This window comes from Amyelois transitella, chromosome 10 (assembly GCF_032362555.1).
Source record: "Amyelois transitella isolate CPQ chromosome 10, ilAmyTran1.1, whole genome shotgun sequence".
In the NCBI taxonomy this organism is placed as follows: domain Eukaryota; kingdom Metazoa; phylum Arthropoda; class Insecta; order Lepidoptera; family Pyralidae; genus Amyelois; species Amyelois transitella.
Genome location: NC_083513.1, coordinates 2,021,841 through 2,046,851, shown reverse-complemented (window position 1 = coordinate 2,046,851; position 25,011 = coordinate 2,021,841). Strand labels below are relative to the sequence as shown.

At 35.5% G+C, this 25,011-nt stretch overlaps 2 protein-coding genes across 2 annotated transcripts in view; both read right to left on the bottom strand.

Moving 5' to 3' along the window:
• Positions 1-24,770, bottom strand: part of LOC106130140 (neuropeptide CCHamide-2) — a 38,856-nt gene extending 14,086 nt beyond the window's left edge. The window contains exons 1-2 of the mRNA XM_013328910.2: positions 24,680-24,770; positions 1,831-1,907 (exon numbers count right to left, since the gene is read on the bottom strand). Coding sequence (XP_013184364.1) covers positions 1,831-1,900 — 70 coding nt within the window. The 5' untranslated portion in view covers positions 1,901-1,907; positions 24,680-24,770. The remainder of the gene's footprint in view (positions 1-1,830; positions 1,908-24,679) is intronic.
• The window catches only part of LOC106140620 (CDK5 regulatory subunit-associated protein 3), a 61,917-nt gene continuing 44,059 nt past the window's right edge, over positions 7,154-25,011 (bottom strand). Inside the window, exon 12 of the mRNA XM_060946026.1 lies at positions 7,154-7,163. The gene's annotated coding sequence lies outside the window, so the exon portion shown is untranslated. The remainder of the gene's footprint in view (positions 7,164-25,011) is intronic.

Genomic DNA, 25,011 nt, shown 5'->3' with positions numbered 1-25,011 from the left:
CGACACGGTGCATTTTGTAAAGCAGATACAGTTTAAAATGAAGCTCTGATAAAAATAATGTGTGCACTGTGAACTTTACTTGGTGTGTACTACACTTAGTCTTTTTTTATTTCTTGAATAATGGTGCATTCACATCTGTGTTAATCTTTAATGTGTGATTTAAATCTCAATAGTCAACAAGCGAAGAACAACACAGTTGCTCTGAACATCTGCAAATTAGTGAATATTCCTTAGAATCAACATCGGTGTTGGCTTAAAGTTCTTGTATCATTGTTTCCGATGCCAACTCGAGTACGTCGGGTTTCTTATACAAACAGTTAGTAGTTATTCTTAGAGTTTAATTGTTTTGTTAATGTGTGTAAAAGGTGAGAACATGAAATAACATTATAATTTTGAAAAGAGTAAAATCTTTGTCAATAATGAAGATAAATTTAAGAGTACCCAAAACCGACGAATTTGTTTGAAAAAATTTATAAATGTAGATGATGCGAATGAAGTGTGCAGGGATCGTCGTGGCTAGTGGAAATACGTAGTCTAACCTAACCTAACCCTCCAGGAAATAGGTTTAATTTTGTGTATTATATATATTATACGTATGTATTATACATAAAATTATATACATACATAAAATTAAGCCTATTCAAAATAATGTCAAGTATAATAAACCATAGACCAAGACTCTAAGCGACAATCTTTATCCTATGTGACTTTAATTTATGTTGTTTTTTTTTTTTAATATTAGAATAGGGTTAGTTTATGGTTTGTTGTCTTTTTTTGATGTGCTAGTAATGAACTATCAATGATGTTACCTACTTAAAGGGAACAATATTACATCAACATTCTATTAAATTTATACAATATCCATTGGTCAAATCGTTAAACCAAAGGCTGCAGAAGGCTGTTTAAATGTTTATTAAATTAACCCTTTTCCTACATTCGTATTCTATAGAACTTTATAAAAACAATTATTACAACAACTGTATTGAAAAAGTTATTGAAATAATTACACCCGTTGATTTATTAACATTTATTGTTCGTAACGTTTCCTTTAATCTAAAGAAAGAAAAAGTTTAAATTAGTAATTAATGAGAAACTGTAAAGCCTTCCGCTTATCTCTAAACTTTTGATAATCGTGGTTATTTTATGAGTCAAAGGGTGATCAAAAGCTATTGTGGTAGAAATAGACAAGAGAAAGTTAAACGAGGTGTAATTAATAAAAAAAAAATTCATAAAAAAAATACAACAATATCAACCTAGCCTGAAAAGCGGTTTCATATTAATTTTAAATTTTTGATCGCAATAAGTGAAGATATTTGTTTAGAAAAATAAAAGATCCGATACATTAATGAACTCCAGACTAGGCTAGGCATGAATAAAAAAAACTGACGGCAGTCAGTGAAATATTTAAAAAAAAGGTATTATTAATATATGCACATTTTATATGACACTGGGCCGTGTGGTTTCTGGCACTAATAGGAAAACAAGAAGAACACACCATCTCTTTCCCATGGATGTCGTAATAGGCGACTAAGGGATAGGCTTATAAACTTAGGATTCTTTTTTTAAGGCGATGGGCTATCAACCTGTCACTATTTAAATCTCAATTCCATCACTAAGCCAAATAGCTGAACGTGGCCTATCAGTCTTTTCAAGACTGTTGGCTCTGTCTACCCCACAAGGGATATAGACGTAATTAACGTAACGTGACAGATTCCGCTTAGTCTTAGAGCCACGTGATTATATGTATGTATTTATTGAAACAAAATTTTTGTTACGTGTCAGATTTGGCTTATCCCTTAGTCTTCGAGCGACGTAGGTACTCGTACTTACGTTTTGCACTAACTCCGTGTGATAGAACTAATATTGCGACGATTGCGACTAGTACGCAAGCCTGTGCCATTTTGTACCTGTAACAATAAAAATATATATATAAGTAAATGGGCAATGCAATTTTTGACATTTAAGAATAGAACAACTCCATATAAAACAAAGGGCGACTAAGGGATAGGCTTATAAACTTGGGATTCCTCTTGAAGGCGATGGGCTAGCAACCTGTCACTATTTCAATCTCTATTCTATCATAAAGCCAAATAGCTAAACGAGGCCCTTCAGTATTATCAAGACTGTTGGCTCTGTCTACTCTGCAAGGAATATAGACGTGATTTTATGTATGTATATATTTATTGTAACAACTAATTAGAATTTTATTTTAATTTATTTACATCAATTTGTGCCGTCAATATTAAATCTAAATCGTGGACGAATGCACTACTGTCTACATTAAAAAACGTGAATGAATGTAAAACTAATTATTTCAATACGAGTATTTCGTCAAGTATGGTTTAAGTAAACAGTGATTAGAAGACCATATACTACACTGTATAAAAATTGTTTATTACGCTTTTTAGAGGTTATAACAATTTAAACGGTACACAAAATGTGTGTTACCTTAATGGCTTATAATGATCTCCCTTGGGTGAAAGAGTGTGAGTGATGGACCATGTAGGTTTTAATTAAAACATACCTACATGGTGTTTTCGTGAATAGCCCACATATTCAAGTGAATATCGTAAATATATTTTTATTAACAAATGAAATTACAAAAATTATAGACATATAATATAAAAATACAAACAACAAGATATCTAATCTTGATACAAACAACAATAAAATTTACATACCTACATACAGTCACGTCTATATCCCCTGCGGGGTAGACAGAGCCGACAGCCCCGAATAGACGCTCAACTATTCAAATTAATATTATTAATAACAAAAAAAATGAACACTAAATTTAATTCAAAAATATAATACCTTCATTATTAGTTGGGATTGGGTTTACTGCAAATGTCACTCAAAAAATGAAGAGCGTCGGCGGTTCAATGGGTAAGGTGCTCAGTTAAAATGCGTGATGCACAGAAAGGCATAGGTTCAAATCCCACCTCGGCCATGTACCAATGATTATTTTCAAAGTTATGTATTAGTTTGAATACTAACCGATGCACTTACAGTGATAACAAAACATCGTGAGGAAACCTGCACCTTCGAATTGGATGTGAAACTATGGATCCAATAAGGATTAAGTTTACCTGCAGAGGTAGCGGAGGTCAGATGGGAGTCGCTTCGTGTAAAAACCTGACTCACTCAAGACAGGATACATGGTCAAAGGCATACCCCGGGCTCTTCTCCAGACTGGTGAGGAAGCAACCAGGACTAAAGCCAGGCGGAAAAAGTCAGTCAAATAAAGTGGAAAAATTAGTAACACTAACACCCTGACACTTACGGAGTAACTTTTAAGTCCATAGTAAATTCTATTTGTGTCATCAGTACTAATACGTACGAATCAAATTTTAAATACTTATGGAGGTAAATTACAACATTTTAACATATTTGTGCTGATTGTAGCTCTAAAAATATCGCCTTTCATTAAAAAAAAAAAGAAAATGTGTTGACTGAAATATTGTGGTTTGACCACGCGAAGCTTAAAAACATCAAAGTTGATATCGATTGTTCAATTTATTCTTATTGTTTTCATCAAGCTCCGTATCAGACATTGTAAGGATTCGAACTTCAAAGGGAAAGCCTAAAAAATACTTAGCTATAGGTCTATGGTGCGAATAGAGAAAAAAAATATAGATAGATAAATAGTTAGATATGTAGATAGATTAGTTCTACATTCATTAATGTTTTTTTTATGTAGACAATGTGCATTCGTCCACGATTTAGATTTAAGAGATCATCTATGTTTGTAAATTGACGTCCGATGAAAATGCTGCAGTGTAGTTTGTTCCGCCGCTTCTTCTACACATGCGCTTTGGAAGCGGTAGTAGTTATAATTAGATTTAAGTGATATGACGTCAATAAGTGATACCTTATTTTGAAAATAAATCTATTCTATTCTAGATAAAACTCTTTATTGCACATTAAGAGTAAAACACACAAAACAGACAGAGATGGTACAAAGGCGGACTTGTCGCTAATGCAATCTCTTCCAATCAACCTTTGGGTGGAAGGTAACCAAACAGGAGATGGGCGTTGGCGCAGAGCAAGGTAAATAAATGTTTGAACATAATAAAATGCACACAGAATATATATCTATAAATAATACATATAAATACACAATAATACGCATAAATACATAATAATAACATATACTTATACTTATAATTTTGAATCATCTTTTTTTATCTTTCCGGTGACAGGTTCCTAGCCCATCGCCTAAAAAAAGAATCCAAAGTTTATGAGACCATACCTTAGTCTTTTACAGCATCCAAAGGAAACAGATGGAGTGGTCCTATTATTTTTTTTTCTATTGGTGCCGGGAACCACACGGTTAGAATAAATCCAATTTACTTACCATTCAGTATTAATAATTCACCTTACAAAGTGCGATCATAAAACATGCAGTCACTGCAAACATTGAACTAACAACTTAGTTCCTCAATATTAGTTTAGCAAATTGACTTAATTGTTTTACAACGTAACTTATTCATGGGTGACAAACTCTGACATGATTATATTGGTGAAATTAAATTGTGTTTGTAAATCTTAATAGGAAGTGATTGTGCTCTATTGAAATGCCCGTAAAATCACAAATGTGTTACAATTAGGTTTATTAATAACTAGTTCTGCCCGCAACTTCGTCCGCGTGGAATAGTTATTTTGGGCATCATTGAAGACCTCAAGGAAGAATAATTTTCCCCGTTTTTTTTCACATTTTACCATTATTTCTTCGCTCCTAATAGTTGCAGCGTGATGATAAATAGCCTAAAGCCTTCCTCGTCCTCTAAATAAATGGTCTATTAAACACAAAAACAATTTTTCAATTCGGTCCAGTAGTTCCTGAGATTAACGCGTTCAAACAAAGAAACAAACAAACTCTTTAGCTTTATAATATTAGTATAGATAGGCACACATTCGCCGTGTGGTTTCCGGCACCCTTACAAAAAAGGCATAGGGCCACTCTATTTCTTTTCAGTGGATGTCGTAAAAGGCGACTAAGGGATATGCTCATAAACTTGAGATTCTTTTTTAGGCGATGGGCTAGTAATCTGTCACTATTTAGATCTCAATTCTATAATTATGCCAAAGAGCTGAATGTGGCCTATCAGTCTTTTCAAGACTGTTGGCTCTGCCTACCCAGCAAGGGATATAGACGTAATTTTATGTATGTATGTAGGCAAACATTCATCTAGTATAAATTTCCAAAGCAGTTCTGGTTCTGCTTCTTGGTTCCCAAGAATATTGTAAAAGTTAATTAAGGGAATTTCTAATTCTACGTTTTTATAATTAGGCCTTATAGCTAAACATGACATTTCAATGCTTTAGGCTCTATCTACCCCTACGCCCTACCTGTATTCACGTAAATCTCTTACGAGGTAAACAGATCCAACAGTCTTTAAAAACTGTAAAGCCACGTTCCATCACGTCCACAGATAACTTTAACCTACATCAGCGTAGCTAGCATTACACCCGCGACGTCGTTTTTATCGCGCGATAAACTATTGCTGTCCCGTTTAAAAAGAGAAACAGCGATAGATTATCGCGCGACAAAAACGACGTTTTTAAATGAATAGCGTGAACTTTTCATGAAACATAATTTAAAATTATTTCGACAAGCACACAGTAGTGTGGCACAAGAGGACGTTCCCTTATAATTAAATAGTTGTAAAAGACTCATTATACGAAATAGAAACTAATTAAAATCCGCTGAAGACTTCAAGTAGGTTATTTTCATTTCTACATGGCCGCTAAAGTGAAACTTACTTACATACATAAATTAAAAAGTTATAGACGCTTATGTCTATACTTTACGATATCAATTTAAGCAACAGATCATGATCTTCTGATCAGATTCTTCGCTATCTTAATCGCTATTTTTATAAAGATACATACAAACATATAATCACGTCTATAACCCTTGCAAGGAAGACAGAGCCAACAGTCTTGAAAATACTGATAGGCCACGTTCAGCCGTTTGGCTTGATGATAGAATTGAGATTCAAATAGTGACAGGTTACTGGCCCGTCGCGTAAAAAAAGAATCCTAAGTTTATATGCCTATTCTTTAGTCGCCTTTTGCGACATCCACAAGAAAGAGATGGAGTGGCCCTATTCTTTTTTCTATTGGTGCCGGTAACTACACGGCACATAACTTATATAGTTATGTTATTATTATCTATTTGTTGATATATAGTTCAAACACCCCTACTAATTTTTTTAAGCGCATAATCATTATTATATACATTAAAAATATGATAATAAAAAATGTATTAAATGAATAATATAGACTTTTTAAATAAAATATAATTAAAGTTGTTAAAAGTTTCTGAAGAAATATCTTTTCATAACGTAACTAAGATAATGAAGCCAAGTTTTTCTAATTTTCAAAACTGTTAAAAATAAATGTTTCGTTAAATTCAGAAAAAGTTGAATTTTCAGCAAAACTTGATTGGATCATGGTTACATTACACATTTATTGATATATATAATTACGTCTTTATCCCTTGCAGTGTAGACAGAGCCAACTTGAAAAGACAGAAAGGTTTCATCCAGTTCCATCCGTAAAAGTCAGTCAGGGAAAAGGTTTCCTTAATTCCGCAGCGAAACCGCAGGTAAAATGTATATTATTTGAATTTTGTAAGTACCTCTTGCTAAAAAGTACTTAATCGACCTCAGCCTCTAAGATTAAGAACAATAGGTAAATTTAAAACAATATCCGAGATTCACGCTAAAACAATCTGTCAGGTGTGAGAATCTGCACACCGCATCGACAATTCGATAAGGCCAAACCTATACTAACACCAGGATTAACTCGTAACATAATCAGAACGGTCCACAGGGAACAACTAAGTTACACAGTCGTACGTCCGGCGTTATCTCGACCAGTTCACTTGACCTGTGTTGCCAACTCCATGCCCTTATATGTCAGTGCATTATCTGCATTGATAGGGAAAAAATACAAAATATAGCCAAACGTGAACCTTGTGTTACTTGTTGCTGGCAATACAAAATATTTTTTTTTTTGTTTTTTTTTATTATAAAATCAAGCGGGTAACACCTTATTTATATAAAATCCAAGTGAATATAGGTAGATATTAGTTATTATCACCAAAATTTTGTAAACAAGCAAATTGGGAAAACTAATATGTTGACAACAAAATAATTTAAAATACAAAAACCTATATGATTTAGATGATTTGATCGATGATTTTGTATTTCATCTAGATTCGAATTAATTATTTATTATATTGGGCTAGCTCAATGTGTATAATTTGTAGATATTACATATAATCACGTTTGTATCCCTTAAGTTCCGAGTGGTTCCCTGCACTAGGACCATTCCATCTGTATGCTGTGGATGTCGTAAAAGGCGACTAAGGTATAGGCTAATAAACTTCCTTTAAGGCAAAGAGCTAGCAACCTGTCGCTATTCCATCATTAAACCATTGAGCTGAACGTGGCCTTTCAGAGTTTGCGACACGATGAAGACATGATTATATATATATGTATCCCTTGAGGGGTAGACAAAACCAACAGTCTCTAAGAGACTGAAGAGCCACGTACAACTAATTTCTCCCATATATTTATTATTTATTACTAATTATTTTTATAATAATCGAGTTGGTAACACTGTCTCCTTCTAGTAACGTCATAATATCGAAGGTCAGGCTAGGCTGGCCGTTAGTACCGGCAAAATCAGATTTGTGGATATATGCATCCGTGGCTTCCTGGCCGTGTGGATTAGGTGCATTTTATTAAATTTATTATTTTAATGAATACCGATAAAATGGAAGTGTTATGTTTTAATATTTGATGTGTGATTGCATTTTTCTTCATGCTTTCAATTATATGACATGCCCTTAATGCCAACATAGATAAGTGTAATGTCCGCTTTCTGCCTGCAATATAAACACCCTGCAATATAAAACATTGCTATTTAATTTTGTAGACTAACACTCATCCTGATAAGACTAATAAATGCGACAGGACACATGTAAAATCAATTTATTTAACTTGGGCATTCTCAAGGCAAGAGTGAATAGGCACTATTTGAGCTACCGTTCACCACCTTGAACCACATCTTGCTTACCACCAGGCATATTTAAGTCAAACGCACTCAAATCTAATATAAAAAAAAACATAACATTATTTTACTAAAAGTGTTAATAAATTGAACGAACGCATTTTTTTTAAGAAACATGTATAAAATGGACCAAAATTGAAAATGCTTAACGTATTTAATTGGACCAAACAATATCTACGTTAGTATTTTCACACCATACGGTCCCAAATTGAAAGGGATAATTAAGGGCAAGCAAGATACTGTTGAAAGGTTATGGTTAAACCGGTCGGAAATCTACGTAAAAGCATTAAAGTAGATCTGTTAGTGGGTAAGGTTGTTTATGTAAACATATTACGTCTTTTAACCCTGGTGGGATAGACAGAACTTATAGTGAGACATGAGGGCTTCTGAGATAAAGTGATGGGTTGCTAGCTTATTGCATAAAGAAGAAGAATTTCCCTTGTATGTCTTTACTGTCAGAAAATGACATATAAATCGATAATTATGTACTTAGAACACAATATTTTTCTATTGATTTTTATCTAAGAACTTAATTCCGTTATATCAAGTTTCCGTACAAAGTGACTTTAGCTGATAAGTAAGTAGGAAGTTACGTTTTCACGAGACGGCAAACAATAAATATATTTTTCGTATGAATTGTACAAAAGTTTTGATGCAAGATTCCAGGAAACTATTTACAATCTGTTACTCCTTTTTGCTTCCAAATAATTAAATTGTCTACATTATTATTTAATATACATTATAAAAATTAAGTACAATAATTAAAATACAATTGTGCGTAGTAAATTTCGCCCGTTTTCCTTTGTGATCCTCTATGATCTCCGAAAAACATGCATTGTAATTTTAGCTAGTCTACAAATGTATTGTAGACACATTTATGGCACAAAATATAACAAACAACATTATTGTTTTGTCAATTACTCTATATACATTAATATAAATAAATAAATATAAATACTCGTATATTATCCACTGATTTTGTTGTTATTTGGAAATATTTAGAAGAGAGAAATTAATTTCTAAATAGAAGAAGCGCAGAATGGAACTAAGGAAGTAAAAATTATTTGTTAACTTATTAGCTAACAGAGCTGATAAGAAGACGATGAAATATTAAAAAAAACCCCGTTAAGTACACAATCCTGGTCCCTTAATTAATATAAACGTGTATATTTTTAGAATTAATAATCTCAATTATTTGTAGACAATCAAATATGACGCGATTTCTTCCTTGACAGAGTTTACTTTCAAAATTAATTTCTAAATTTAAAAAGAATCAACAAGAAAATCGTCTTCCTTGTCTTCGATTTAAAAATATTACCTGAAAATTATAAAATTATAAGAACTTTTTATTGCTACTGACATCTTCTAGACTTTTATTTTTATTATATTATTTTATTTTTAGTGCCGTGTAGTTCCCGGCACCAATAGAAAAAAGAATAGGATCACTCCATCTCTTTCCCATAGATGTCGTAAAAGGCGCCTAAGGGATAGGCTTGTAAACTTGATATTCTTCTTCAAGGCGACGGGCTAGCAACCTGTCACTTTTTATGAATCCAATTTTATCAGTAAGCCAAACAGCTGAACGTGGCCTATCAATATTTTCAAGGCTGTTGGCTATGTCTACCCCGCAAGGGAAATAGACGTGATTTTATGTATGTATGTATGTATATTTTTTATGCAAAAGTTTGTGGATATGTGGATTCATGTTTGTTAGTCTTCCACGCAAAAACTACTGAATAGATTATTATTAAACTTTGCAGTAATATAATTGGAATAACAAGTTAAATTTCATAGAGTATAGCATCGTAGAGTTGGAAACATTTTATGTTAGGGCAAAAACTTCAAGATTTTTAATTTCTCTACAAGCAACAAAAGTGTAAGGTTTTAATTAAACTACTCACTGGTTATAAAAAAATTTACCGAATTTCGTAATCACGATTATTCTATATAGTTTCAAACGAATAATGGACTTGGAAGGTATAAAATGACCTTTAACTAAATGAAATAATGTAAATGACATTCTGCGGTGAGTTAACATATTTTAGGCGTTAATTCCATTACTTACGTCTTCCAGCGGCAACTCGGTTCGCCATAAATTAATGGCCGGCATCAATAGAGGGCCACATTGATTCCAAATTCAAATTATATTTTTTATCAGGTCAGTTAATAGACATAAGTTAAGCAATGTTTTTTTTTTGCAATTTACAATTCTACTTTTCAAAATAAAAAAACATTTCAATTAAAAATGATATAAATTGCATATTATACATTTTATTAAGTATACGTTTATAAAATAAATAAATTAACACTCACCTCACTTATAATTTCAATTCTATAAATTTCAATCCTTTTAAATAAATTTTGATATTTTCATAAGTGCAATTTATATTTAACAAAAAAAAACTACTTTTGTATTTTTATTTGTAAGTAAGAGACTGAAAAACCATTAAACAAAGTATGTATTAATTTTAAGACGAACCGGCCTAACTAACTTTCTTCTGTAAAATCCTAAGTATGAAGTGATAGATACCAGTAAATTCTAATTTTATATGGGCCTATAATATACGAGTAATTTTTCTTTACAGCGTCGATGATCGATCGGTCATGAAACTAGAAATATGTTCCGCTCTCATACAGGCAGACACATAGTCATACAAACAGTCGTTTTTTGCATCGGGGGTTAAAAAATGCCCTCATAGGTAAGTATCTTTAGTCATCAATCTTCCTGTATTGTTCTTATTTATGCATGTATAAAAATATTGTATCTTGAAAGGGTGTCATAAATCTAAATGAAAAAACGTGATATTCTCTTAAAATCGTTTACGATCCAATCTTCGCCAACATTGGCTGAATTATAAACGCATCACAATATAACATATGGATTGATTTAAGCTGATTTTTTTTAAGGCAAGCTAGTAAGATCCAGCCCTAAAGTAAGTTCAACGAGATGTTCTATTTGCCGTGTGGTTCCCGGCACCAATTAAGAAAGAATAGGACCACTCCGTCTCGTTCCGATGGATCTCGTAAAAGGCGACTAAGGGCTTAGGTAGATAGTCTTATAAACTTGGGATTCTTATTTTAGGCTATGGGCTAGCATCTTGTCACTATTTCTCTCTCTCTCGAATCACAATTCTCTCATTATGCCAAACCAGCTGAACGCGGCCTATCTGTCTTTTCAAGGCTATTGACTCTGTCTTCCCCGCAAGGGATATAGACGTGATTATATGTATGTATGTAAAGATCAATTTTTTTCAACTACAGCCAAGACCCAGGCCAATCAAAACATTTTTGAATGTGTTAAAATGTCTTTTTTAAATCAGCCAAATTTATATACAAATACAAGTGAAGCCGCGAGCGGTCGCTAGCATTATATAGCTGAAACCCGGAAGTTTTAAGCTCAGTACTTGCAAAGGCTTAGGCTAAAACAATTATAAGTTCAATGACAAAGTGATCCCTTGGCCTACATCAATGACGGATTTTGGAATTGTTAAAACATTGTTAATTTTGATACTTAACATACATACATATTACGCCTTCATCCTTTAAGGGGTAGACATTGCCAAAAATGTCGGCAATACATAGAAAAACTGTTTAATGAACCAAGCACATAAAAAACCTTAAAATACCGAAAGGCCATCCCGAAATTCCAACAGGAAGCGGAATAGGTACATGGGAATTTTGTTTTACGCGGGCGAAGTCGACGGCGTAAACTTGTTATAACAAAAAAAAATAATACAGCTAACGCACTGTCAAAAAGTAATTAAGTAAGTATAATAGGCTGCGGTGCATTTATTAATTTTTCACCAAAAAATAACCCATGGTTAAAAAGTTATTACCAAAGCTATTATTTTCTCTTTCATTGTTATATCATTACTAACGACCCCCCGGCTTCGCACGGGTGCAAAATTATAAATGTTATTATACATAAAAACCTTCCTCTTGAATCACTCTACCTGTTACAAAAAACCGCATCAAAATCCGTTGCGTAATTTTAAAGATTTAAGCATACAGACAAACAGACTAAAATAGCGACTTTGTTTTATACTATGTAGCAATTAGATTTAGATTATTTTCTGGCTTTAACTACTTATTTATATGTGTAATATTATTTTTATTTTCTCTTAAATTTAAAACTAAAATAAACTAAATATAAATTCAAATAAATATAACTTAATGATTATTTATGTATTGAAATAAATCCTATGCCGTGTGGTTCCCGGCACCATTACAAAAGAATAGGACCACTCCATCTCTTTCCCACGGATGTCGTAAGAGCCGACTAAGGGATAGACTTGGGATTCCTCTTTAATGTAAATCCCTGCCAATCTAAGGTCTGCCGCGCCGATGGATGCATGGCTAGGGGCGAGCCTAGTCTCGAGCGTGCCACTTCCGCCATGGGGTTGGGCGACCCCCAGGTAATGGCTAGCCTTACCCTGGCATGCGGGGCTCTGCTGGGGCGGACAAAATTTTTCCCTAGCGTCTCGTGGGAATCGCATTATGAACCTTAAAAAGCATATAAATGGCGGCGATGGTGTCCGCACCCCATCACGTCTCGTTCCCGGCGGGAGCGGTATGCGGTCTGCTGAAAGCCGCTTTGCGACGATGAATGTAAGAGGAGGAATGAAGGATAAGATTGAGGAAGTATGCCAGATGATGGATGAAAGACGTTTGGATGTGTTGTGCGTGAATGAAACGAAGCGGAAAGGATGCGACGCGACGCAGCACGGCCCTTACACGGCGTATTGGTCTGGAATTTCCAGTACCAGCCGAGGCTGTCAAGGGGTCGGTCTAATTCTTTCTGCACGAATGGCTGAGTGCGTGAATGAGTATGAGTGTGTCAGCCCTCGTCTTCTATGGATTAGGATGAAAGTTGGAATCACTCGGATCTTCGTTCTAGGTGTTTATGCACCTTGGGATGTGGGTTCGAGGGGTACAACATCAGCAAAAAGCGAAAACGAGGAGTTCTGGAATAGTGTAAGAGAAGTATTGAAAGTTACCAAGCCAAATGAGAAGATTATTATGTTAGGTGATTTTAATGGATGGGTGGGTGTAAAGCGTGATGGATATGAAAAGGTGCTTGGTGCGTTTGGTGACGAAAAGGTGAATGATAATGGAAGAAGTGTATTAGAAATTTGTCTAGAGTGGGATCTTTTTGTGTCGAACTCAATGTTTCAACATAAAGAGATCCACACCTACACAAGAGTGGAAGGTATTTTAAAAAGTATGATAGACTTTGTGATTGTAGATGAAAGATTGAAGAACAAAGTGCTGGATACCCGTGCATATCGCGGTGCTGGCATTGACTCGGACCATTTACTGGTGATATCCCGGATAAGGGGTATCTTCAATCGCTGGCGGCACAGGGTAAGGGAGCAAACCAGCGCTTTGGAAAGAGTAAAAGTGGAAAATTTGCAAGATATGGATGTAGGTAAGAAGTATATTAATAGACTGAAGGATGAATTTGAAGATTTAGATGAAATGAGCGATATTGAAGATGGATGGAAGGAACTTAAAGAAAGAATTGTGAAAGTAGCTGTTGAAGTGTGTGGTGTAAGTAGAAGAAGGAAAGGAAAAAATCACAAAAATGCGTGGATGAGTAAAGATGTGCAAGAACTTGTGCGATTAAAGAAGAAAGCATGGCTGGATTTGTTAGCAGCAAAAGCTAACTTAAGAATGCAAGAGGTTATAGATGAAGATGTGAATGAAGCACGTAAGGAATATAAGAAAATGAAAGATTTGGTTAAGAAAGCTGTGATTAGAAAGAAAGAAGAGTATAAAGAGGATTTTGATAAAAGGCTATCAGAAGACTTTCAGTCAAATCTGAAAGTATTCTGGAAATCCGTAAGGTCAGCCCGAGGAAATACTATAACCAGAGAGCTGACTAGGATCAGATGCCAGGATGGTAGCGTTGTGAAAGGAGAAGAATGTGTACTAAAGATATGGAAGGACTATTTTGAAAGTTTATTTGAAAAAAAGGAAGGAAATAAGAAAGATTTCTGCTATAGCGAAGAAAAAGAGAATGAGATGGAAGGCGAAATTGAAATGTTCGAAATTGTGGAAGCACTTAAGAGTATGAAAGCGGGAAAGGCTGCTGGGTGTGATAGAGTGTCGGTCGAGATGCTTAAAGCAGGAAAAGGCGTAGTAGCTAGTCAGTTGTACTGCCTTTTCAATTTGTGTTGGAGAAGCGGCCGAGTACCAAAAGATTGGTGTAAGGCTGTTATCGTGCCACTTTACAAAGGAAAAGGGTCACAGCTGGACTGCAAAAATTATCGTGGTATAAGCCTGCTTAGCGTCGTCGGCAAATTGTATGCTAAGGTATTGATTAATAGAGTCAGGAATGAAACTGATGACAAAATATGGGATGCTCAAGCGGGATTTCGAAAGGGAATGGGATGTACTGATCAGGTCTTTTCCTTGCGGTGCATAGCCGAAAAGTTTTTGGCCAAGAGTCAAAAAATTTTTTGCACATTCGTAGATCTGGAAAAGGCCTATGACAGAGTTGAGAGGAATGAATTGTGGTCAGCACTTTCTATGCATGGGGTGAGCAGTCTCTTAATACGAGCACTGAAATCCTTATATGAGGATTCGAGTGCTTGTGTCAGGATAAACGGAGCGCACACTGAGTGGTTTAAGATTGAGAAAGGCGTTAGGCAGGGATGTGTTGCGTCACCGTGGCTGTTCAACCTATTTATGGATAGCTGTTTGACAGATTTGAAAGAGTCTAAAAGTGGATTAAGGATGAATGAGTTACTCGTCAAATGTCTGCTCTATGCCGACGATCAGGTTATACTGGCGTCATCAGCGGAGGAGTTACAGGAGATGGTAAACTGTATGCATGAAGCTTTAAAAGAGAAAGGAATGAAAGTGAACGTAAGTAAAACTAAAACACTGGTTTTTGAAATGGAGAAAGAAATGACAGCATGTAATATTTTGATTGGAGGAGAAAAAGTGGAGCAAGTGAAAGAGTTTGTATATCTAGGATCAAAGTTTACATCAGATGGCAAGTATGATAGTGATATTGAAAGGAGAGTGAACGCGGAGAACATGGTGAATGGAGCTTTGCATGCCTTTATGAGCAGTCAGAAACTATCCAAAAAGGCTCGACTGGCTGTGCACAGGGGCGTGTTGGTCCCGACATTAATGTATGGGAGTGAAAGTTGGGTATGGCAAAAGAAGCATGAAAGCAGAAATGCAGTGGAAATGAGAGCGTTAAGGAGTATGATGGGTGTGAAATTGAGTGACAGGATAAGGAACAGCGTGATAAGGGAATGTTGTGATGTGAAAGAAGATGTAGTTACAGGAATAGAAAAGGGTATGTTAAGATGGTTCGGTCATGTGGAGAGGATGAATGAAAGCAGGTTGACTAAGCAGATATACAAGGAGAGTGTGGAGGGAAAGGTCGGAGTGGGAAGACCTAGACGAACGTATCTTGATCAAATTAAGGACGTCCTGGTAAAGGGTCAGGTCAAAAGTACCCGAAACCGCCGAGCTTGTATGAAGAGAGTTATGAATGTGGACGAAGCGAAAGAAGTATGCAGAGATCGTGGCAAGTGGAAAGAGGTAGTCTCTGCCTACCCCTCCGGGAAAGAGGCGTGATTTTATGTATGTATGTATGTAAATAAATCCTACAAATTTAGGGACCTTCCCTAAATAAATATTGATGAATTTGGAGCAAAAAAAGTATGCAAGTTAAAAGATTACTCAGACTACGAGTACCAATTTAATTGCGTATTTGTTTATACCTTAATAAACAAAAATAGTCTCACTGAAACCTCTTACGTGGAGTGCGTACATAAAGCATTGTTGTACACTTTTTATGCTATGTTTTACGTGCGCTGTAAATTTATTATGACGCCATAATAACAATTGCTGAAAGTGTGCCTAGTGTCACCTCTAAACAACACGAGTGTCATAAAATATTAACCAGGGGTTGTAAATCTTCCTTTTTAGGGAAGAAATTCGGACATTCGTTTCTGCACACTCTATCATTATGTCATTTAGTCTTCACCTCTCTGGAGAGAATGCAAGGTCCACCGACGACCATGATAGTAGAATGAATAGGTTCAGTTTACACTAAGCGACTCCCATCTAACCAACACGAACTTTGCAAGGGAACCTAACGCATATTGATAATAATAATATAAGAAGAAAATGCTTCAGTGCGGTTTGTTCTCGCTTCTTTTGCACTGACGCCTAGGAAGCGGCAGTAAACTTAGTATTTAGTCATTTATTTGACGTCAACCAATGTTGTGAAACCAAAAGATTTGACAATTATTAAGCGATATGAAGTATCCTTTAATAATGAATAAAAGTTTTGAATTTGAATTAGATCATTGTTACGAATTCAGTTGCCTGAATGTGCTGGTTTCCTCACGATATTATTCACCATAAACTCATCAAAATCAGCTATCTACGGATACAGTTTTTAAAGTCAAATTCCACTGAAGCTCCTTATGTTTCTCTCACATCCTAATAATAATATTTATAACTATTCACCGGAGGTCCCGGGTTCGAATCCCGGCCAGGGCGTGATGAGAAAAGAACTTTTTCTGATTGCCCTGGTTCTTGGATGTTTATCTATATAAGTATTCAGCCTGTATAAGATAATGCTATAAACCTAGACAATCAGTACAGTTACTTTGTACACAACTGCTGTTTACAACTAATATAAACCAACAAACAAACACACGGTAATTCTAGTTTATAGAGGTAGTTTTGGCAACTAATTCTGTAAATGTGTTTCAAACAGTGTGACAAATTTTGTAAAATTATGTGATCTGCTTTAAATAATGTCTATGTGCCGTGCGGTTCCCGGCGTCAATAGAAAAAAAGGAACCCTACATCTCTTACCCGTGGATGTCGTAAAGGGCGACTAAGGGATAGACTTGTAAACTTGCGATTCTTGTTTACAGCGATAGACTAGTAACTTGTCACTATTAGAAAATCAATTCTATCATTAAGCCAAACAGCTGAACGTCGCCTATTGGTCTTTTCGAAACTGTTGGCTCTGTTCACCTCAGTTAAGTTTGCTTCAGCCAACTTATCATGTGAACTGATCGGTTTTGACCTGACCTTTCACCACTACGTCCCCGAGAGGAAGAATGAACCTACCCAATTTAATCAAGGTACCTTCAAAGCCAACATAAAGCCTGTAGGTGAACCGAAGGAAGTATGCAGAGATCGTGGCAAATGGAAAGATGTAGTCTCTGCCTACCCCTCCGGGAAAGAGGCGAGATTTTATGTATGTATGTATTAGGCCTGTCCTATTTTATGAAAGTTAAACATGGCCAGTGCTGAATTGGCACAAGCGTAGGAGTTGCGTGTCTAGGAGATGAAAATGCCCTGTATGTGAAACTCTCGTGGCAGCCATCATTTCCGTGACAAGACAAAATGCATGATAACCTTCTACGTTAGTACAGTCACGTTTTGCGGAAACCGACAGACTATCTGAAGAACAAATATCTTGCCATGGACCCAAGTAAGGGGCAGGCCGAAAAAGATATTTGCGAGCCAATGGACTTAAATGTTAGGACGCCGAAAACCGGACGAAGTGGAGAGAGAAAAGTCGGAAGCCGGACCCCGGATCCCGAAGCGCTTCAGTAGGGTACGACCAGGATAATGTATTCTCTTGTCCACATTCTATTCTATGTTTGGATATTTGTGAAGTTGACGTTGTTGAAGAAAGTGCGGCAGTGCAGTTTGTTACCGCTTCTTCTGCACTGACGCCTTGGAAACGGCTGTAAACTTAGTTTTAAGTAATTTATTTGACGTCAACCAATATTGTGAAACCAAAAGATATGACAATTACTAAGCGATATGAAGTATCCTATAATAATGAATAAAATTTTTCAATTTGAATTTGATAACTAGGCCTTTCCCACCGAAGTCAACTTTCCTATTCTTTCTTCTCCTTCCCCTGATGTAAATCTCGGTTACATCCTCACCTTTCTAGTGGCTAGAGGCGCCTTTACGACCACGATACTAAATTGGGTGAGTCAGGTTTCTATACAAAGCGACACCCATCTGACCTCCGCAACCATTGCTGGAGAATCTAACTCACATTGGATCATGATAACACATTCAGTTGCCTGAATATGCAAGTTTCCTCACGATTTTTTCCTACACCGTAAGAATAACTTTCCTATTCTTTATCTATGATTAAAAACACATGAATGGAAACATTACCATTGAATCCATAACACGTACATAAGTACAGGCAAGCACTCAAACAAATTGTCTTTGCATAGTCGTATACGAGGCATATATTACCCTGATATTCGAGAATAAGGACACATATATCGATTATACCCGTTATTTTTGGACGGTCCATTCATTTCGCACACTTTTTACATTTGGCCGTAACGTATTTTAGTCTTTTGAATTCAATTATTTTTGTCTGCCGTTGTGTTTCAATAGAGAGATATATATGTGTCTATGGCAACATCTCAAATGTCACACGCCACTAAGCCTATCACGTGAATGCTAAATCGCGCAAGCAAAGATTTCACGGATTATAGCATTTACGAGTATACAACCTCCGACACAAAATTGTCGGAGCCACGGTTTCTAAATCTTATAAAATTTAGATTCTTCTTTTAGGCGATGGGCTGGCGATGGGCTGGCGATGGGCTGGCGAAGGCTAGCAGAATTGAGATTCAAATAGTGACAGGTTGCACATAGTGACTGTCACTATTTGAATCTCAATTCTGTCATTAAACCATACAGCTGAACGTGGCCTATCTTTTCACACTGTTGGCTCTGTCTACCTCGCAAGGGATACAGACGTGATTATATGTATGTATGTGCTTTTTAACTAGTCGTTGATTCTGAGATTAAAAGTAATTAGGAAGTACTACGTGGGTGGGAAGTTGTAGTTGAGACAATAAGTAAACAAACTAACTTTCCCATAATTTTGTTGAAATTTTATATTTCCATAAATAAATAAATACCTATATACGGGACAATACAATGATTGAGTTAGGCTCGAAGTAAGTTCGAGACTTGTGTTACGAGATACCAACTCAACCATACTATATTTTATAATAAATACTTTATATAGATAAACATCAAAGACCCAGGTCAATCAGAAAAAGTTCTTTTCTCATCATGCCTTGGCCGGGATTCGAACCCGGGACCTCTGGTGTCACAGACAAGCGTACTACCGCTGCGCCACAGAGGCCGTCAAATTTCAATTCATCGTTCGTTATTTGCAATTGACATAAAATGACTTGACTGACACACTCAATGCATAACCGAGACAGCAGGATCATGGATTTAAAACTTTCCAGTACGTGGTCGAGGGGTGCATTATTAGATTTTCCGTTTTTATTTCCCGAAATTCCCCCATGAACGGAAATTACCGAGATTTAACGCAGGTGGAGTCGCGAGCTACAGTTTAAATATACAAGCGCGAAGAGTTGATTTATTGTTAAATATGCACTATAGATGTTACGTATATTTAAGCCCTTTTCGGACAGGTAAAAAATCATAATGGCCGTCCTTACACTTTTCAAAGACTTACAGGGCTCAGGTGTATAACGACAGAACATTTTTACGAGTCTATTAGAAGTATTGTACTTTAATTATTATGTTCTTTTTGTTTATTTTTAGACAGCAATCAATTATACTTATTAAAATTTTAAATCATCATATTTTTTTTGGGGATTTCTCTTTTTTGTGAAAATATAAAAGTATTTATCCAATGAACACCATAATACAAAAAATTAATTAATAAACTAAATTTTACCCGTAGCTTCACCCGCGCCAATTTTGCGACACCATCACGAGCGAATTTAACGTCACCTACATGCGCGAATCTAGCACCACCATTTAAAAAAAACACAGGTTTTTTGCAAATTTCACAGGACGAAAAGTACCATAGTCCTTCTCCAGACTTTAAATTATACCTATATACGCAAAATTTCAAGAAGATTGCTTCAGCGTGATGATAAAACAAACAAACAAACTTACTTTCGCATTTACAATATTAGTTGGATTACGCTATTACAGAGAGAGACAAATATAGAATCATCAACACATCTCTCTCCAAAAAAATCTTCTAAAGCAGCATATCATCACAACTTATAACACGAATGCGTAAAACGAAACTGTTGGGATTCATTTAGCAATAAATTCTCATCTTGGGATACATCTCGCGATTAATTTTGTGTTTTGCGTTGGCTGGCAACCGTTTAGTTTTTGTTATAACGGATCGTGGTGAAATATTGGGTGAATAACTTCATATTTAACGCTCGCATGATAACATTTGTCTACATTTCGCATTCGATAGGAAATAATATAAAATAAGGTTCATGCTGGCCTGGTACCAAAGAAGAATCATACTATGTGACAGTTGCTTCTCTTCCCGGCTTCTTCTTTCTTTCTGTAAAAGTGAATCAAGGGGAAGGCTTATAAACTTGGGATTCTTCTTTTAGGCGATGGGCTAGCAACCTGTCACTATTTGAATCTCATTCCATCATTAAACCCTACAGCTGAACGTGGCCCATCAGTATTTTCAAAACTGCTGCCTCTATCTAACCCGTAAGGGATAAAGACGTAATTAAATGTATATACCTAAGTTTAATTTTTGTTGTTTTAATATAATTTTCTCTTTCTTATTTATTTTTATAACTTGTTTTGAATACTTAAAAGGGTTTATTACAGTAATTTCAGTTAAGAGCAGGAACCCTATCGTAGACCTTAACATGTTTTTATGATTCCTCACATTTTATTTCTCACATTCAAAATCTCTTTACTATTTATTTATTTTTTTGCTTATGAACGTTAAAATGCCGTAAAATTTACTGCATATCTTCTTAACTATTTATGTAAAACAATTGAATCGACCGACATATCTTAAATTATACTGGTTCTGTGCCGTGTAGTTCTCGGCACCAATAGAAAAAGAATAGGACCACTCTATCTCTTTCCCATGGATGTTCTACAAGGCGACTAAGGGATAGGCTTATAAACTAGAGATTCTATTTTTAGGCGACGGGCTAGCAACCTGTCACTTTATATGAATCTCAATTCTATCTGTAAGCCAAACAGCTGAATGTGGCCTATCAGTATTTTCAAGACTGTTGGCTCTGTCTACCTCGCAAGGGATATAGACGTGATTATATGTATGTATACTGGTTCTACGAGAAGATAGATATTTGAAATTGGACATGTTAGTTTTATATGTGGTCTAGTCCCTGCATTTTCCAAATTTCCGAAAATTAATGACTATTCTAAATGAGAAACGACGAGCGTTCGCGGGCTGACAAATAATAATTTTTAATCACATTAAGATAACAAAATTTCCGCTCTTTCACAATATCGACAGGGATCCTATAATTATATTAATTGCTCGTAATAATATTTCTGGGAGTCATTTATCACGGGCGACGAGCAAACTTCCGCACTTTGATTTCGGCTTATCCAAAACGACTCTAGTGAAAATAGTCTGGGATTTTCACGCTTTTCTAAAGAGTATTTTCTTCTCCCTCCTGGCTTTAGTCCCGGTTGCATCCTCGCCACTCTGGAAAGAGAGCCCGGGGTTTGCCTTTGACCATGGAACCCAATCCAAGATCCATGGAGGATGGGAGTCATTTCGTGTAAAGGAAACATAGGAAGTGACTCCCGTCTGACCTCCGCAACCTTTGCAGGGGAACCTAACCGGTATTGGATAGATCATGGTTACACATCCAGTTGCCTGAATGTGCAGGTTTTCCCTCACCGTAGTTTGGTTCTAGGGAATATTGTAAAAGGAATATGCTTCCCTCAATTCATTTATGCACACGTAAAAGCTAAAGTAAGTAGTGCCGTGTGGTTTCCGGCACTTAGAATACACCACTCCATATCATCCCCATAGATGTCGTAAAGAGCGACTAAGGGAAGGGCTAATAAACTTGGGATTCTCCTTGAAGGCGCTCACTTTTTGAATTTCAATTCCATTATTATTCCATGCAGCTGAACGTGGCCTTTCAGTTTAACCCGTAAATATATGGATGACTCAATCCCTTACGAGTAAATTTAAAATAAGATATTACTTATGTTTACTCGTATAGCATACGTACCATTTGGTGTCAACAAATCTAGTTCGGTGGTAGAGAAATTGGTTCTTTAAATCTTATCAATCAAACTCCAATAGAGTAAAAGGAATCTTTTTTTCTTGTGCAAACTAGTTTTCTGTGTGCCAAATCTTGTAAATAGGATAAAGCCTACATTTCTGTCAATGAAAGTTATGTTCGTTTTAAGCCCCTTCAAGGAATAGGTGTAATTATTTGTTCGTTATTTTGTCTTCATCATTGCAACACGTAAATAATGAACTTATTTTTAAATAGAAAGCTTATATTGTGTTGATTCGTTAACTATACTTACAGAAATCTTAGCAAGACTTAGCAATTCGAAACTCATATTATTTATAAACTTTAAGTAAATTAAGTGAACTCTTTTTTACCGTGTGACATAATATAATTTGATTTCTTACTCGTATAGGTCATTGAGCCACCTTCTGCCACGACATGTCTAACCATTTATTTTATTATTAAACATATTGAACTGATTATAATAAAATTAATATAAAGAGTGCAATTTTTCAATTTATCTCCTAGCAAATAACATTCATTATTGCTACTACGAACTTTATTGTTTACATACCATTCAAATGTGCCTTTAAAATAGTTTTTAAATCAAGAAATTAAGTTTCCAATTTTAGAAGTACAAATAAAACTGAAAAGTAATTTAACATTGACTATCTTGAGTTACAATAGACCTCTTTATTTGAAGTTTTGGGAACTTTTCGAATAACGGTTCACGGAGTACCTTGGCACTGCCGAATCGGTAATTTCAAGACGAGGTAATTGCTAACCGATGATAAGGTCACGATAGTCAGTGCCATGGTTATGTGCCGTGTGGTTCCCGGCACTTAAGAATTGGATCTCTGCATCTTTTTCTAATGAGTATCTTAAAAGGGGACTAAGAATCATGATCCATGTGAGTAAGGTTTCCCTGAATAAGTTGCTGTTGAACTTGAGCCTCCGAATCAAGGCAAGCGCGACGCCGTTTTTATCACGAGAATAATTATCGCTGATGCTTTTTATTATATGACATGAAACGGGATGGCGATAGTTTTTCGAGCGATGTTAACGGCTTAGCGCGTGTCATGCTACGGGGCGGGAGTCTGTTCGTGTAGAAACCTGACTTGCCTAGTAAGTTCACCTGAATGACTGAGAGCCATAAATAAATAGGCTAGCTATGAATTTTGAACTGACTTGAGACAGCAAACTTTGAAAATTATTCGACCTAACAGTAAACATTTTACGTCCACAAATATTACAACCGTTAATTACCCGTTTACATATATATAAATGCTTAAAATCATGCCTTTTACCGGAGGGGTAGGCAGAGAATACATCGCCTTACCACGATTTCTGCATACTTCTTTCGCTATCCACATTAAAAACCTCTTCATGCCAGGTCGGCGGTTAATTTTTTTTTTTAATAAATTTTTATTTGTGCCGTTTTGTTTCCCGTATTTTAAATTAAGAATATAGAAGAAAAATATTACTCGTTATATAAAATAGTCCTTTAAATAAAATTGGCATATCTATTCTGGGCCCGCTTTTGGATTTCAGAAATCAGAAGCATTCGTAAAATATACATATTATCACGCATATTTATTTATATGCCTTGAGGGGTAGACAGAGCCAACAGTTTTGAAGTGAGTCTTGAGTGTACACTGGAGGTGTACACTAATTGAGGCACAATTTTATTGTTTTTTTTATGTTTACAAAAAAATAAATTTATTTACTCTTTATTAAGTAGTATATTCCCAATAGTACTCTCAGCGATTTTAAAGCATAGCAAGGTCTTTTATGAAACATTTCACTGTACACGATACTGATTCTGTAATGAGTTTACAGTCGCCCTCTTCTACATCCAATAATCATTTATCACTTACATGCTGTTAAAAGGCCAAACAGGTGAATGTGGCCTGTCGGTCTCTTCAGGACTGCTGGCCCTGTCTACCCCGCAAGGGATGTAGACGTGACGTTAGTTAGTTATTCTTGTGAATAGAGCTTCATTTTGCAGATTTAAATTCAGATGAAATATTCATAGGTTAATTCGAATTTAATTTAAAAGTTTTCAAAATTCACTATCTTCACATTAGGCACAAAGAAAATAAAATTTTAAACTTTTCAAATAAATCATTTTTTTATTTTAATTTAAGTACTTAAAAAGTTAAAAAATTGGTCGAGTGTTTACCGATCAAATAAAAGTTAATTTTGTGTTAATTAATCAAAACTTAATCTGTTATTAATTCGTCTTAGGTAATTAAAAAACAAATTATTTCCATAACACCTGTACATTTTTTTACTAGTTGCAGAAAACGAATAAGCATTTTTATAAAGTTAAATTAATGTACCTAATTGTATTTCTAAATAACCGTGATTATTAAAATTCGGTTAATGAAAAATAATAAAACCGTTATTTTTTTTTTCTTTTTTATTCCGTCATAGGTCTGTTACAAAAAAGTTTAAAGTCACAAACTATTTAAAACACTTTAAAAGTGCCAAAAAAGTTTTTAACTAAAAAAAAGAATACTTACAGATATCCTCTTGTGACACTCCGAGAAAAAAAAAACCGCGATTCGAACCCACTACCCGATCGGTTCAATATGAGCACAAGGCCCGGTGGTACCGCTGGAGTGCGCTGGGTCGCACCACGCATCCCCTTTTAAATGCTTCACGTAGACCTCATCGGCTACTAGACACGGCAATGCGTGGGTTTTGTGACGTCGCTTTTGTAAATGGTAGATAAATAGGTTGAGTCATGTGTGGTGATGGTCTTAAGAACGTACGTAAGGTTATGGTAAAAAGGGGTCATGTGTAGACCTAAAGGTTTTTAGTCTTGTTGCTACTGTCACTGTCTGCCACGTAA